This window comes from Chenopodium album, chromosome 4 (assembly GCF_948465745.1).
Source record: "Chenopodium album chromosome 4, dcCheAlbu1.1, whole genome shotgun sequence".
Taxonomy (NCBI): Eukaryota; Viridiplantae; Streptophyta; class Magnoliopsida; order Caryophyllales; family Amaranthaceae; genus Chenopodium; species Chenopodium album.
Window position 1 is genome coordinate 74120854 of NC_137837.1, and position 15926 is coordinate 74136779.

The 15926-nt window shown below is 35.6% G+C and overlaps 1 protein-coding gene across 1 annotated transcript; it reads left to right on the forward strand.

The window, feature by feature from the left end:
• Positions 1-4894: 4894 nt before the first annotated feature.
• On the forward strand, positions 4895-8111 carry LOC145627272 (uncharacterized). The gene is made up of 8 exons (XM_081679671.1): positions 4895-5035; positions 5313-5377; positions 5515-5689; positions 5914-6114; positions 6202-6249; positions 6338-6426; positions 7531-7593; positions 8065-8111. The coding sequence occupies exons 1-6, from the start codon at positions 4928-4930 to the stop codon at positions 6389-6391; spliced, it is 651 nt and encodes a 216-aa protein (XP_081535797.1). The 5' UTR covers positions 4895-4927; the 3' UTR covers positions 6392-6426; positions 7531-7593; positions 8065-8111.
• Positions 8112-15926: the final 7815 nt, after the last annotated feature.

Consider the following 15926-nt stretch of genomic DNA (forward strand, 5'->3'; position numbering starts at 1 on the left):
CACCAACCCAACAACAACCCGTACAACTCCGTCCAACCACGCCCTGCCCGCTTCTCTCTCCGTTCAACCTCAGCACACCAGCCCACCGCACCTTCGATCTCACGCATCACCAGCTACAACTCCCGCAACGACCAGCCACCAACAATGCTCGCTTCTCTTACAACTTCAACTCGCAGCCCATTCCACCGCAACAACCACCAATTCCTCTCCCACAGCCCGCTACAAACAACCCAGCCACACATCTCACCAACACACACCAACCAACCAATCAATTCGCACTCCTCTGCTGACCTGCTCCCTGAAACCACCATCAATTATCTCCACCACACCAAATTATAAAATCCCTAACCACGCAACCTCATGCACCATCAGCCACCTTCTCCGTCGCAACTACCAATTGATCCACCCATTCGACCACTAACAACCATCAATTTGCAATTACATCAATTTCGAACTTTGTCTTCAATCTTCGAATTATGCTCCGTAAGATCACCAACAATGATCTGAGTAGTGGATTGAGGAAGATTGAGAGAGGAAGAAGAAGGGGTGAGGAAAGAGAAAGTGGAGGTATAAGGGTGGAAATGGAGTTTGGCAGTGTCTGGTGGAGAAGGTGGGTTGGGAATTTTGGTTTAATTTGAACCATTGCTATTAAAAGTTTAAAAAAAAAAAAAAAAAAAACTTTTTTAGAAGGTTACCGGTCATTGGGACCATTGGTGGCAAACACATAGCATAGTTGGGATTATTAGATAATAAACTTTAGTTGGGATTATTAAAAGTAAATCACCCATAGTTGGGATTATTAAAGTGTATTTTTCCAAATACTATATGCATCTATATACTTTGTATTTTTTAATCCTATCTTTAAATTATAACACGTGCACATTCTAGTCTATATTATAATTGCAGAGTCGTTTTGATGAGAGTGCTTCAAAACCCAAATGCTCAACTCTCATACATTTTTTTTTTTTTTTTTTTTTTTTTTTTTTTTTTAACTAGAGTGTATCCGTGCTAACACACGGAATATACGCATGTCAATCGTATACTCGTATGTATATGTAAAATAAAAGGAATTATGTGAAAGTTATACTGTTATAGATTTTTTTTTTAAAAAAAAAAAAAATTGAGAGAAGTGGAAGTGATATGGTTAAAGTAGTGAAAGTTATCAAAAAAAAAAAAAAAAAATAGAATGCATAGAATTGCTCCATTCAAGAATTAGAGTACTGTGGTGAGAAGTTGCAAAAACAACTCTTAAATTATATATATAAAAGATAGCTACCTATCCCACTACTTTATTTTTATTTTTTTATATTTTTTTTTAAAAAAATCAATAACTACCCATTCACTATTTCCTTTTGGTTTTTGTTTTTGTTTTGGTTTTTTTTTTTTCAATGGACTACTACTAACATTTCACTTGGGTACAATAGTGTATATATGCCATGCATTAGCACGAGTATACATTCCTTTATCAACAATTCACTATAGTACTCTAAATCCCCAACCTTTCAATTATATGCATTTTTGTAGGGACTACTCGGCCTCCAAACATTGTCACTTCTTTAATCATCAAAAAAAAAAAATACAACACGTTTTTGTGCAACTAGCCTCAGTGAATAACTACTTGCAACAGAACAAAGTTTGTAACTCCTAGAGCAAGACACTAACCCATATGACACTAACCGAGTAACACGAGTAACCCCTATAACACTGAACATGTAACCTCTATAGCTTTGAAAAAGTAAACCCCATAATAGCATTGGGTGGCCACCAACATAAAATAGTAGGATCCTATTTTTTGAGCTTTTAAGCAAAACATAGAATATCATATTTCAGCATAGCACAGCAGGTGTCAGCACATTATTAATACAATTATTAATACTCAATACAACAGAGCTAATTAGAGTTCAACAAAACCGGCCAGTCCAAAACTGACCATTGCAACTCAAGTCTAAATTACAACATTAAAATCAACTTTTCACATTTTAAAAATACTTTTTCTTATATATCCTGTGCATTTTGCACGGGTACACTCTAGTTAATGAAGAACGCGAGCATAATATGTTATTTGAAATTTGATTATTATTATGTTCTTTGAGTTTGAACTATATGTTCTTTACATTATACTTGTTTTTTAATGTATGTACATAAAAAAATGTTAAATAAATATATAAATCTATTATAACTAATACTAGTTTAGCAACCACTGATGTCATCTTTTCCAAAAGCTGTACACATGGCGCTACTTTATGAAAAAATTCCCCGCTCAAATGTTAAGCTCATTTACTTAATATCTATATACCTAAACTACATAAATGTTTTTTTTTCCCCGACTCAAAAAGCTCGCACGACCTGACCATTTTGAGCGGGTTTGGGCACCCGAATCTTGGTCCGACTTGGCCTAAGAAGTGGGATGATTTTTTTAACCTTGGCCCGCCCCTCTCAAAGATCACATTTATCTTTGTCAAGCACAAACATGTTCTTTTGTTAAACATAGGGTTCTTTTTCAAAGACATCAATTGAGTAACCATGAAAAATAACATGTTCCTTTAATGTATTATCATGTTCTTTTTGTAAAGACTTTATATATTTTTTTTTATAATGTCATATTCTTTGTCAAACACAAACATGTTCTTTTGTCAAAACATGTATGTTCTTTTTCAAACACTATTATGTTCTTTTTTCGCCCACGTTCTTTAAAATATGTCCAATATTCTTACCGGGTGCATCATGCGCATGATGCACCCGGCTGCACTATACTATTTTAAATAAAAGTCTACTCAATCTAGAGGAAGGAAATAATAATGGCTTTTATTTTAGACCTTTTTCATTATTATATCATGGCCCGTACCGTTAATGAATTTATACTATAATCTAGCTAACAAGTGTCCAGAGACGTTAGATAACTAATTAATATAATAGCCTATCGGTCCGTGCAATGCACATAATGTTTCTAGGTGTACAGTACAATATAAAATTTTATTTTATAAAATGTTTTAAATGGAAAATGAATAGTTTATAATGGGGAAGAAATGGTGGAAATTAAATATAATTGTAGAAGAATTAAGCTGGGGGAAAAAAGAATCAATTAACATTCATACATGTATTAAATAAAAGCTATTTTTTTTTAATTTTATTTTTAATATGAGAAAGGGGATTTATTAATGAAAACTAGCCTTCTACCTCGTGCAATAGACAGTTTATTCATAGAATATTGCATTGAAAGATGAATTAGAAAATATCAATACATCATTATGGTTATGATGTGTAATTGAAAACATGATTAAAAAAATTAAATTTTTGGAATTTTAATTAAAAATCAGGATTAAATAAAGAAGGTGTAGGGACTAAAATTAAAGAGAGAGAAACAAAATGTTGAATTGAAGAGGGGAGATGAAGGTGAACACTAGTGGAAAAAATCTTATTTGTAACAAGTTATTCGTAACGGACATATGATTTTCCGTTACAATTAAGTCATTTGTAACGGGCAAATTCAATGTCCGTTACAAAAAAGTTGTGAAATGGGCAGGAAAAGGGTTATTCGTAACGGACAAATTGGTGCCCGTTACGAAAAAGTTGTTATTCGTAACGGACATATTGGTGCCCGTTACGAATAAGTTGTTATTTGTAACAGGCATTATTCTGCCCGTTACGATTAAGTAACTAATCGTAACCAACAAATATTGCCCGTTACAAATAGAAAAGTCAACAGACTTTTGACCTTGTTATTTGTAACTAACATAGAGTGTCCGTTACGAATAAAGTTTTAAAGTAAGCCCTAAATTTTTACTTTCCCCTTTCTCACTCCCTCTGTCAAAAAAATTCCTCTTTCTCTCTCCAATATTGAAGCAGCTCCCGCGCGTTTTGCTCCTCTCATTCTCACTCTTCTCCTCCATTGAAGCGCACTTTAAGTTCTCCATTATTGAAGCGCACTCCGAGTTCTCCATTATTGAAGCGGACTCCGAGTTCTCCATTGAAGCGCACTCCGAGTTCTCCATTGAAGCGCACTCTGAGTTCTCCATTGAAGCGCACTCCGAGTTCTCCATTGAAGCGCAGTATGAGTTCTCCATTGAAGCGCTGTCTGAGTTCTCCATTGAAGCGCTCATAGTTCTCCATTAAAGCGTACTCTTTCTCTGTCCTCCCCCAATTTCGTAACCCTTGTTTCAGTTTGCTTAATTGCAATTACTTAGGGTTCGTTTGGCATCGCTGTAGTTTTCTGTTTTTTGGTTTTTTGTTTTTTAAAAGTATATTATACATGTCACATAATCAATCAAAAATTATTTAGACTTATTAAAATCATGATAATTTTAAAAACTGACAACAGAAAAGTGAAAACACCTTTTTCTTGTTTCCTGTTTTTGGTTTTTGGTTTTCAAAAAAACAAAAAACTGAAAACCAAAAATAATGCCAAACAAGCCCTTAATTATAGGTTTTTAGCTTTTAATGCAAATTTCTATCAAAATTCTTCAGAATTTCTATCAAAATTCTTCAGAATTTTTAGCTTTTAGCTTTTAATGCAAATTTCTATCAAAATTCTTCAGAATTTCTGCAGAAATTTCCAGTTCATAACATGTACTCATTTGGCTCTTAGACAACAGTTTGGTTTTCCAATTTTTAGCGTACTCTTTATTTTTAGCTTTTAATGCAAATTTCTATCAAAATTCTTCAGAATTTCTGCAGAAATTTCCAGTTCATAACATGTACTCATTTGGCTCTTAGATTTTTGTTTTCTGAATTTGTCTCATTTAAGTGAATTCATGGACTTGACTAACTTGGGCTAAATGCTTCCATGAATTTTTTAGTTGGTTGTGTATGTTTAAATTCGTTGTCCATTTTAAATGATTAAATAATGTCGGTGTTTCATTATTGAGTTTTGCACTATGATAGTGGACACTAACTATTTTCTTTTGGAAGGATTAAAGAGGATGATAAGATGATACAAGCCGAGGGTGTTGAGTCACTTTCAGAGGCAGAACTTCGTCAAGCATGTAGAGATAGAGGTTTACTTGGTTTGCTTTCTGTTGAAGAGATGCGTCAACAGGTTTGCTCACAGTGCTCTACCAAATTTATTTTTGACTTTTAAGTGGATGATGCACTACTTGTGTTGATCTTTGTTTTAATCTAACCATTATTTATGGTTGCAGTAGATTTGTGCCTTCTTGAGTGAAATGATGTAATTTTGAACCCTTACAAATTGCTAATCTTATGATTTAGAATAATTTGTGCTTGTCAACTAATATTACCATGGTGGTTCTCGGCTATCTATAGTACCTGATTCTGGTCAATGTTCATTCATTCAAGTTTTCATGTATGTGCAGCTGCGTGATTGGTTGGACTTATCTCTCAATCACTCTGTTCCGTCATCTCTTCTTATTCTTTCCAGGTAGGCAATGTTTTTCTTGGAAATTCTTCTGGTTTATAAGGAATTTCATCACTTGATGTTTGTTTATTATATATTAAAATAAAGCTTATTAGCGCTAGTTCCCAACTTTGTGCGTTGATCTACACTTCTTTTGGCAGAGCCTTCAATGTGTCTGGAACAATCAAGCCTGAGGAAGCCGTGGAGTTTGCTATTTCCTCTTTGCCAGATGAGGTTGTTGATACCATTGGAGCAACATCTTTGCCTTCTGAGGATGCAGTTTCAGAAAGGAGGAGAAAGTTAGAGTTCCTTGAAATGCAGGAAGAAATGATCAAGGTTTTAGTCCCTTTTACTCCGAACGTATTAGGTTTTAAAATGCTAAATTTTACTGGCTGCTCATTCCTCTTTCTAACCTTCTGAACACCATGTAAAGCATTCCCTATGCTCTCTCCTTTAGGCTAAAACCTGCTTCACTTGTCTGAGGATAAATATATTAAAGTTTATTCAAGTATTGGGTTTCAGACTTCAATAAACTTATGTTCTAACTTACCAAATTGTAGGAAGAGGAGGAGAAAATGAAAGCAGAAGAAGAAAAGGCGAAACTTAAGGAGTCTACTGTTAGTGAAAAGGATGTTGCCTTGGAAGAGATGGTGGATGCAACTAACAGGCAAGCACAAGATTACGAAAAGGCTGCATTGTCAGATAAAGATGATCAGCTTTGTGAGCTCAGTCGTTCATTGGCTGTTCTGGCTTCCGCATCAGTAAGAATATTTTGGTGCTAGATGTATTACAACGAAGCGTTGTATTGTTGTATGTTACTAATTTTTGCTATATTTTACTTTCGTTAGTCAGTGAGCAGGGAACGGGAGGAATTCTTGAGACTTGTGAATAAGGAGGTAAGTGAACAGTTGGAACTAGTTTCTTCAAACTAACTTTTCCACCACTTTAGGACGCAGGATTTATGTCTCTAATTCTCTTTTCCAGATAGAGTTATACAATACTATGGTGGACAAGGAGGGCAAAGAGGGGGAAGCTTAAGCTAAGGAGGCATACAAAGCTGCCCGGGAGGGTGATGAAGAAGAGTTAGATACTGCTCAAGTTTCTTCAGCACTGATAAACAAGGCCTGCACGAGTTTTTATTTTTCTGATCCAGACTCTCTTAAACTAGATGATATTATTCCATTGGCTGATGCATCTGTAATTCTGTTTATTTCCTGTACCTATTGAATTACTGGGATTCTTTTATTTTGCTGTATCAGGTGGATGCTATTCTTCAAAAACTTGAAAAAGAAATTGATGATGTGGATGAGAAGATTGGTGGTGAATGGCGATTGCTTGATAGGTATGCTATTGAGATTATTATCTGGCAGGTTTTAGTTAGATTTTTATTAGCCTGTGGAGATCTTGGAGTACATAACTATGTTTTTATATGGATTGTGGCTCTCAAGCTAGAACAATGACGAATTGTTTTGACATGTGGCTGACATTCATCCGTGTTTTACTCTTGATGTTATGATATATGGCAATAATAACGACCCCTAAATCATGGACTTGCTATATAGAGAATTCCCACCTCCTGGCCCCCTCCTAGTAATAGGAACCAAGGGCATTATTAACTGCAAATCTCTTGTGTAAACATTGTTAAATGATTGAGCTAGCCAATGATGAAATTATCTAAATTATGGACTTGATCTATATTGAGATTTCCCACCTACTGGCCCCCTCTCCCCTGGCTAGAAACCAAGGGCTTAATTGCAAATCCCTTGTGTAATTTTGTATACATTGTTAAATAATTGGACTTAGTAATGTACTTGTGATATGATGTTATTCTAAGCTAGGCAAATTCCAGCCTTAATTTTTTTGGGTATTTTATTTGTATGATTGTAGTTGAGGTCTTGAGAATATTGAGTCAGAAATTCTTCTACATTAGTGAGGTGGAACTAGTTAAGGCACTGATATAATAAGGCCGTAGTGTTGTTTCACATGTTTGACTCTCTTGCACGGACTATTATATTTCTTTATATTTTCTTTATGTGTAATCTTGCTCTTGTATTATATGACCTTTAGTTTAACTGCTGCATAATAGAGACAATGCTCATATTAAACCTGTTTCTTGACATCTAGGGGTTACGATGGGAAGGTGACTCCAGAAGAAGTAGCTTCTGCTGCTGCATATCTGAAAAACAAAATTGACAAAGATGGTATCCAAGAGCTCATCAGCAAGCTGTCAAAAGACAGAGGTTCGTTTAATACACTCCCTCCGTCTCTAAATCTAAAGTTCTAAACTACATATCTGTTTCAAACTATCTGAATAGTACGTAGTATATCACTTTCTAAAATGAGAGTGTAATTTTTGAACCTACCTAAATTATTATATACCGTTCTTCTATATTATTATGTTGTATATTTTGAAATTTTTTATAATGAAGGCTAGCTGTAGTATATTTACTTCTAAGTTTTTAAATAGCCTAAAATCAATTGCAGCCCCTATTATTTAGAATAAAGTGTGATATTTTTAACATATACTTCGTATAAGCTAGGAGTAGGGATCGATTTTCTTTCCTAGCATGAAAGTGTTATTAGTTGTCATGTATGAGTGCTCTTAGATCTCTATTAATTTGGCACTAACATTTATTGTACTAGAAGACATCTTTAAGTTGGTCTGACCCAGTTCTTTTGCTTTACTGATTCTGTGTGATTGTTTTTATCAGAGGGGAAGATACTTGTTGAAGACATTGTTAGGCTAGGCAATCAGAAGCATGGTGAGGAAGCTGAATCTGAAAGATGAATAGATTCAAGATTTATCCACTTTAGAAGTAAATATTTATTGAATGCTTAACTATTAGCTTAGGTAGAACAACGTAATATTTTTAGTGTTGTTGTATATGTTGGATAAATTTATACAAGTTTTTATTTGTAATGTGTTACTACTTCAGTTTTTATATTACGTCGTATTAATTTTTACGAAAGATTGTTCGGTATAATTGCTTTTTACAGGAACAGGTATATTATTACAGGTTTTAATTAATATATATTAATTATATATAAATACATGCTGTCGAAATTAAATAAAATGAAAATTTAATTTAATAATTATTTGTAACGGGCAGCAAAATTGTCAGTTACAAATAACCAGTTATTCGTAACGGGCACTTTTGTTGCCCGTTACAAATAAGTGTTAAATTATATACCATAAAACTCTATTCGTAATGGACATTTAAGATGTCAGTTACGAATAATCACTTATTCGTAACGGGCGTTTTATGTGCCCGTTACGAATAAGGACTTATTTTAATACAAAAAAAATTTATTCGTAACTGACATTTCAGATGTCCGTTACGAATAACCCCTTATTCGTAACCAACATTTAAAATGTCCGTTACGAATAATGGGTTATTCGTAACGGACATCTAAAATGTCAGTTACGAATAATGGGTTATTCGTAACGGGCATCTTAAATGTCAGTTACGAATAATGAGTTATTCGTAACGCAAATGTCCGTTACGAATAACTCATTATTCGTAACGGACAGTGCCCGTTACGAATAACAATGGCCATCCGTAACGGCCGCATATGTAACGGACGCTGCCCGTTACGGATGACCCCTTTTTGCCCGTTACGGATGAGGATTTTTCCACTAGTGGAAGTGGCCTAGGCATGGAAGATGAAATATAAGTTTAATGAAAGAATTAAAGAAAAATAGTGTAATAAAAAAATTAATAATGTAAGAAGACATGTGGCACTTGAGTTAGAGAATAAGATATTGAAATGTAATAGGATGGAGACATGTGTTTTTCTTGGTTAGAATTTTTATATACTAAGTATAGATATAGATATAGATCACATATAAAATAGTATTAAGTTTGAAATGCATGACACAATTACGAGTTGATTGGTGTATTTAATGTTAATTTTTCATTAATATTTCCAATTTTAATTCTCTGATCTAACGTCTCGGGACGCTCGTTAGTTTCTGTCATTATACTATCCTAGAAAAAAAAACTATTGGAGACCATACTATTCACAACATTTTGACATTCTTTTAATCTACAAAAATAGTGGTCTAATGTTACAGTTTTAGTTCTTGACATCATTAACGAGGGGAAAAAAACACATACATTTAGGGGTATAAATGTCTACACCTATAAGAGAGTTTATTTTTAATTTTTTTTTTAAAGAAACGTTAGTGCTTTATAAATCAAGGTTTAAAGACAATCAGCAGGTCCATGAGTACATACGAGGAAACCTCACGCAAACAATGGTTTTTCCATACTTGTTTTACTCTGAAAAGCATTAATTTATTAGTAAGATGGTGAGCAACACAATTACCCCTCACGTTTTACAGGAGACTAACTAATACAACTATAAAAGAAAACATCATCTAAAATTTTACGGATATTTTACCATATACCACTGAGTTTTGACTTAATTCATCATATACCATCGAAAACTTTTAAATTCACTATATACCACTGAGTTTAACAGAAATGTCATAATATGCCCTTTTCCTTAACTCCATTAGTCATTATTAGTTATTTAAGCCCGCAACAACCTGTAATTGGCTCTTATTTTAATTAATTAATTTTAAAAAACTTTTTACAAAAATTATTAAAAAAAAAACAACCACCACAACTTACTAACAACCAACACAACCACCCATTACCGCCACCTAGCCTTACCCCTCATCCTAGCTCCCAACCTCTCTCCCTACCGCTCCGGCGCCGCACAACCTCCCTGCCCTGCGCCACTGCCTGCGTTCCTCCCCTAAATCACCTTACCCAACTTGAGTTCCCCATCCCTTCTTGGCGAACAAACAACTAGCCAAAATACCTTTGCCGGAACCCAACGCCAACGGCCTAAATCCCCTGCCCTTGTATCGTCGCCGCTCGATTTAACTGCAAACAACCACCCAAAACCCCAAAACTCAAAACTGAAACCTTAGGGCTTGTTTGGCATCGGTTTTGGTTTTCAGTTTCTTGTTTTTTTGAAAACCAAAAACCAAAAACAGAAAACAAGAAAAAGGTGTTTTCACTTTTCTGTTGTCAGTTTTTAAAATTATCATAATTTTAATAAATTTATATAATTTTTGATTCATTATGGACTCATATCATATACTTTTAGAAAACAAAAAACCAAAAAAACAGAAAACCACAGCAATGCCAAACAAACCCTTAGATTTTAATTTTGGGGTTTTAAGGTTTTGGGGTGGTGGTTTGAAGGGGGAAAGGGGTGGAGGTGGAAACAGAAGGGGTGAGGTTGGTTCGCCGCACTAGTAGAAAAACGTACATTTGCGTCGCCTTATTTGCATCACTCATACAAAAGAACGAAGCAAATGTTTTTTTTAGCATCCTTAAAAGTTATTTGCGTTGCACATTAACAAAGAAGCGATGCAAAAGTCAGATACATTTTAGCATTCTGTTATTTGCGTCGCTCTTAATTATTGAAACGACGCATATAATAATGTTATTTGCGTTGCTCATTTAGTGACAAGTGACACAAATGAGTGATAGAATTAAAATGCGTCACTCCTTAATTAATAAGCGACGCAAATAAGTAATGTGCAGCATTAAACTTTGAGCTATTTGCGTCACATTTTATTAGTTGAGTGACGCAAATCACTCTTTTGCATTTAGGTTATTTTGGATTCCACTTGCTAGCTACCTCCCTTTTACTAAAACAAAAAAAATAGCACTACTCCTATCTTCCAAGAACAACGGTTTCCTACACTTAAACACCCAGAATTTCAAGCAAAAAAACCCCAGAAATTAGAGCAAAAAACCCCCTGAAATTCGACCCATACACCCCAAGAAATTCGAGCAAAAATCACCCTGAAATTCAAGGAATTTCGACCCAAAAACCCCTAGAAAATTGACCCAAAAACCCCTAGAAAATCGACCCCAAAACCCCAGGAATTCGACCCAAAAACCACAGAAATTCGACCTAAAAAATCCCCTCCCACAAATTCAACAACCAAACCGCAATGTTGACAACACCCATAATCGGAAAAAATTCAGGTTTACAAACCCCCAATTTCGAGAAAAACAACCAAAAAAAACCCTAAGAAACCCTAGGATTTCGAGCACTAATTCGAGCAAATTTGATTATGGGCAAATACGAGCAAATTCAAGCAAAAAAATTGAGCAAATTCGAGCAATTTCGAGCAAAAAAATCGAATTAAAACCCCAGGAATTCGTTGAGTGAATTACTGCCTTTATAATTGAATTTTTGAGTGAATTACTTGATTAATTTCGCCCCCCAAAAATCCGAGGATGGACGAGCAAATTACAGCCTTTATAATTGAAGTTCAATTAGTGTAGCAGTTTGACCAGTATTCGCCCAAATTAACTGCATTTAGGCTCAACATTGTTGAATTTGTGAAGTCAATTTCACCTAAGGTAAGATTGCTTTTATTTTTGTTCAATATTTTCATTTTCTCAAAAAAAAAAAAAAAATGTTCACAGAAAATTGGGTTAATATATGTAATTTTATTTGTAGATAGAATTAATTAGAAAATATTTTATAGTGTGATTGAATATTGTTGGTTTAAAATATGTAATTTTATTTGTATATAGAATTAATTGGAAAATATTTATAGTATGATTGAATATTAATTAGAAAATATTTTATAGTGCTACTGGTGAAAGGAAAATGAATGTTAAAATACTGCAATACATCATACCAGAACAAAGTTGGAAAACCTTTAAAGTTTCCTAACGATAGGATGGGATTCTTGGCTAGTGAACATGTAACTTCATATTTCTTTTACAAAGAACACACCTATTTGTATTAGTAAATGAGGTTTGAGTATCTATAATATCAAACGGTTTCCAAAACATTTCCAGTGGGTATCATCATCAAGGTTATTTGCATGTATGTGAAAATGGCCCATCTGTTGTGAGCTTTGTAAAAGCAATTTAGTTTCTTTCTGTTGTGAGCTTTGCATGCTTAGCTTATGTAAATATATAACTACTACTGTATCATATAAGTGGTTATTTTAAACACACATTTAATGGATGGTTTACAAACATCCTGAACAAGCTTAATTTATAAGATATTCTTTTCTGTCATCTTCAATTATCTAGTACAAATTATGTTATAATTTGCCTTTGAACTAATTGCATTTGGTGATGTTCCAAAATTCAAGTATCAAACATTTAGTTAGCCCTCTAGCACATTAGTATTTGTTTCTGCTAACATATACTACAAAAATGATTTGCTAGACCATTTCCTATACAAACAAATACAGACAAAACCGATGAAGGACACATAGCCTGTTCCTCTTAGCAAGGCAAAGATAAGACCCAGCCAGATATGCTAATAAGTGATAAAAAGCACAAGTCAAACAATTGTCACTCTACATAGAATTGAAGCATACATTGAGACACAGACTCTGTAGTGTTTATCTGGTTTTGATGTACATTTGTTGGCTGAGCTGCTGCTGCGGACATTTCAGACAATCCATGGACTGCAGAAGGTGCAGGATTCAGACTCTGCAAGACACCTGTAAAAATAAAATCAACACAGTAAAAGCTACAGACTAAATACAAAAGCAGGCATGCATATAGTGATGAGAGCGGTACCAGGAGAATAATCGCGTGCATTGAAGTAGTAGATTCGCTCATAGTGTTGAAGCAATGAATAGTAGTATTTTCGCAGCACAAAAGAAGCATTTGTGGATGTGGAAGGGAAATTGAAAGTGGTTGTAACATCTTTCCATCTTTTTTCTGAGAGTATCTGCAGACATGAACAAAATACTGATGGAGCATGAATGATATTGAGATGTAAATTATTGGACAGGTTGTTAATATAATGCCGTCATTCCCAATTTTATGGGTAGGCCAAAATACAAAGGAGACTCTGCCGAAATTTACATTTTCATTCATTAATATTGCATTTTAATTTCAATTATTGGCGTTAGCATATTACTTTATACCACTACCAAGGAAAACAGGTACTACAAACATATACAAGCAATTATTATAATTTAAAAAAAAAAATCACATCATTTGCGTCACTCATTAAACAAACAAGTGACACAAATAAAGCAATTGTGTATTGTCTAGTAAGTCATTTGCGTCACTCCTATATAAACAAGTGACGCAAATAACAAACAAGAAATTGCACATAACAGCTATTTGCGTCACTTGTTTATATATAAAGGAGCGACGCAAATAACTTTTATTTGCGTCACTTGTTTATAAAGGAGTGATGCAAATGACTCTTATTTGCGTCGCGCCTAGGAGCGACGCAAATGATTTTAAAGTCATTTGCGTCGTGAGCAGTTGCGTCGCTCATAGAAGCGACGCAAATACACTATAAATGAGCGACGCAAATGAGCCTTTTTCTACTAGTGCCGGCACGGGGAAGGGGTTTGGGCGTCGTTCGTTTGTGCGTCGGTGGTTGGGGAGTGAGAGTTTTTAAGGGAGGGAGAGGGTTTTAAGGTGGTGGGATAGCGGTAGTGGCTAGCTGGTGGAATTCCGGGTTGGCTAATCGGATTCCTCGCCGGCTGCGGTGTCAGGACAGGGTGGTGCCTGGTTGGGTGAACGTGGGTGGCTATTTTTAAAAAAAAAAATTTTTTGTTAATTAAAGCAAAATTTCACTATTACTACCACTCAATCACCCTTACTTCACTTTTACTACCCATCAAATGCTTTATTTTTATTTTGCTACCACACAAAATCACATAATATTAATTTTGCTACAACTTAACACTTTCAGTTACAATTTCCGTTAGTCAGATCAACAACCCTCACTGCCGCCCCTCCCTCCTTGGACACCCCTAGTGCCTCCCCGTCTAGGGCTAGCAAACGGATCAGGTTGGGTCGGGTTCGGGTCGACTAATTTCGAGTCAGCTACCCCCCCAACCCCAACCTGATCCATTTAACTTTTTGGGTTGAAAATCTCAAACTGAACCTGATATTTTCGGGTCCGGGTAAACCCGAATATGACCTTATTTGACCTTTTTTTTTAGTTTAAATCAGGTTGCTTTAAATTGAAAGTAGTCTAAAACTGACCTGATTTTTATCTTCCAATAATAATCTGATCAGTGCTTCAATTAGGTGAATCGTACTGATTATATGAATATATAAGACCATAGAAATTATGTAAATTGTTTACATTATATCAACAAAACAACAACAATATGTACAATAATGTATAATAAAATTAGAAATTAGTAAAAACAACAAGCATTGTCCAATGAAAGGGAGGAGCACTTGAAGTTTGAGCACTTGCAACTTGGTGAAGCTTGATGTCCGTGAAGGAGAGGAAGACATGAAGGAGGAGCACTTGCAACTTGCAAAGGATTTAGGAATTGATTTCTTGAGAGTTGAAGAGAGAGAAAATTGATGTTGACAGTTGATTTACCTTAGGAGATTAAACTTTGAAGCCCTTGAAGAGAGAAGATGTGAAAAAGAGGAGTAGGGAGCAGCAGCTACATCTAATACAAGTGATCCTTAGGGTTTTACTTTTTATAAGGAACATAAATTTGGGCTTGGGCTAGTTACTTTAGAGTTTTTTTTTAAAAAAATGTTTATTTCTGATTTGTTTTCGGGTTATTCAAGTCATGTTCGGGTTAACCCGACCTGATTTCGACCCAATAATTTTTTCGGGTTATATGGGTCATTTTCGGGTTGGAATTTTCAACCTTAACCTAACCCATTTAATTTTTAGGTCGGGTTCGTGTCGACTCATTAAAGTTTTTGAGCCAAAAATCTCAACCCTAAGTCGCTATTTTCAGGTCGGGTTTGTGTCGGATTATCGGGTTGGGTCCGCTTTTGCCACCCCTATCCCCGTCAGCCACCTTTTACCCACCATGAATTTTTTTTTAAACAGAAACACCCAGCCACCATCGCTGCCCAGCAACCCCCCTCTGCTGACATCAGCGATAGCCCACCCCCTCCCTTATCCCCTTCTCGGTGCCCCAACCCCAAGCTCGAACCGGAAAACAACCCCCTCCCCTGAATTGACCCCTTCCCCTTCTCCCACCCAAAACAACCACCCCTAACCCTTAAACACCAGCCCGACACCACCATAAACGAAACCCTCAATCTCGTTTAGGTGGTTTTGGGCTGGTGTTTAAGGGTTAGAGGTGGCAATTTTGGGTGGGGGAAGGGGAAGGGGAGGGAGGATCGATTCAGGGTGAGGGAAGGGGATGGGGCCGATTCCGATGGGGAGGTGGTTGTTTTCCGATTTCGGGGTAGGGGTTGGGGTAGCGAGAAGGAATAAGGGAGGGGATAGACTGCGTAGGTGGAGGAGGGGGAGTGGAATCGCCGGCACCGGGCGACGCTTTGGGCGCTGGCCGCCGGCAGGGGGAGGGGGGAGGGTGGCTAACAGGAGGGCGGGGTCGGTGGTGGCTGGGTTTTTCTTTTTTAAAAAAATTAAATTTTTTATTTTTTTGAATAAACTTAACGGAACTCTAACAGATTCCGTTAAGTGGTAGCAATTTTTAACAAACTTATTTTTGTATGGTAGTATAATAAAATTAAAATTTTCCCCGGTAGCAAAAGTGAAGTACGTGTGTTTTGCTGGTAGCAAAAGTGAAAATTTTCTTAATTAAATAGAAGGAAAATTT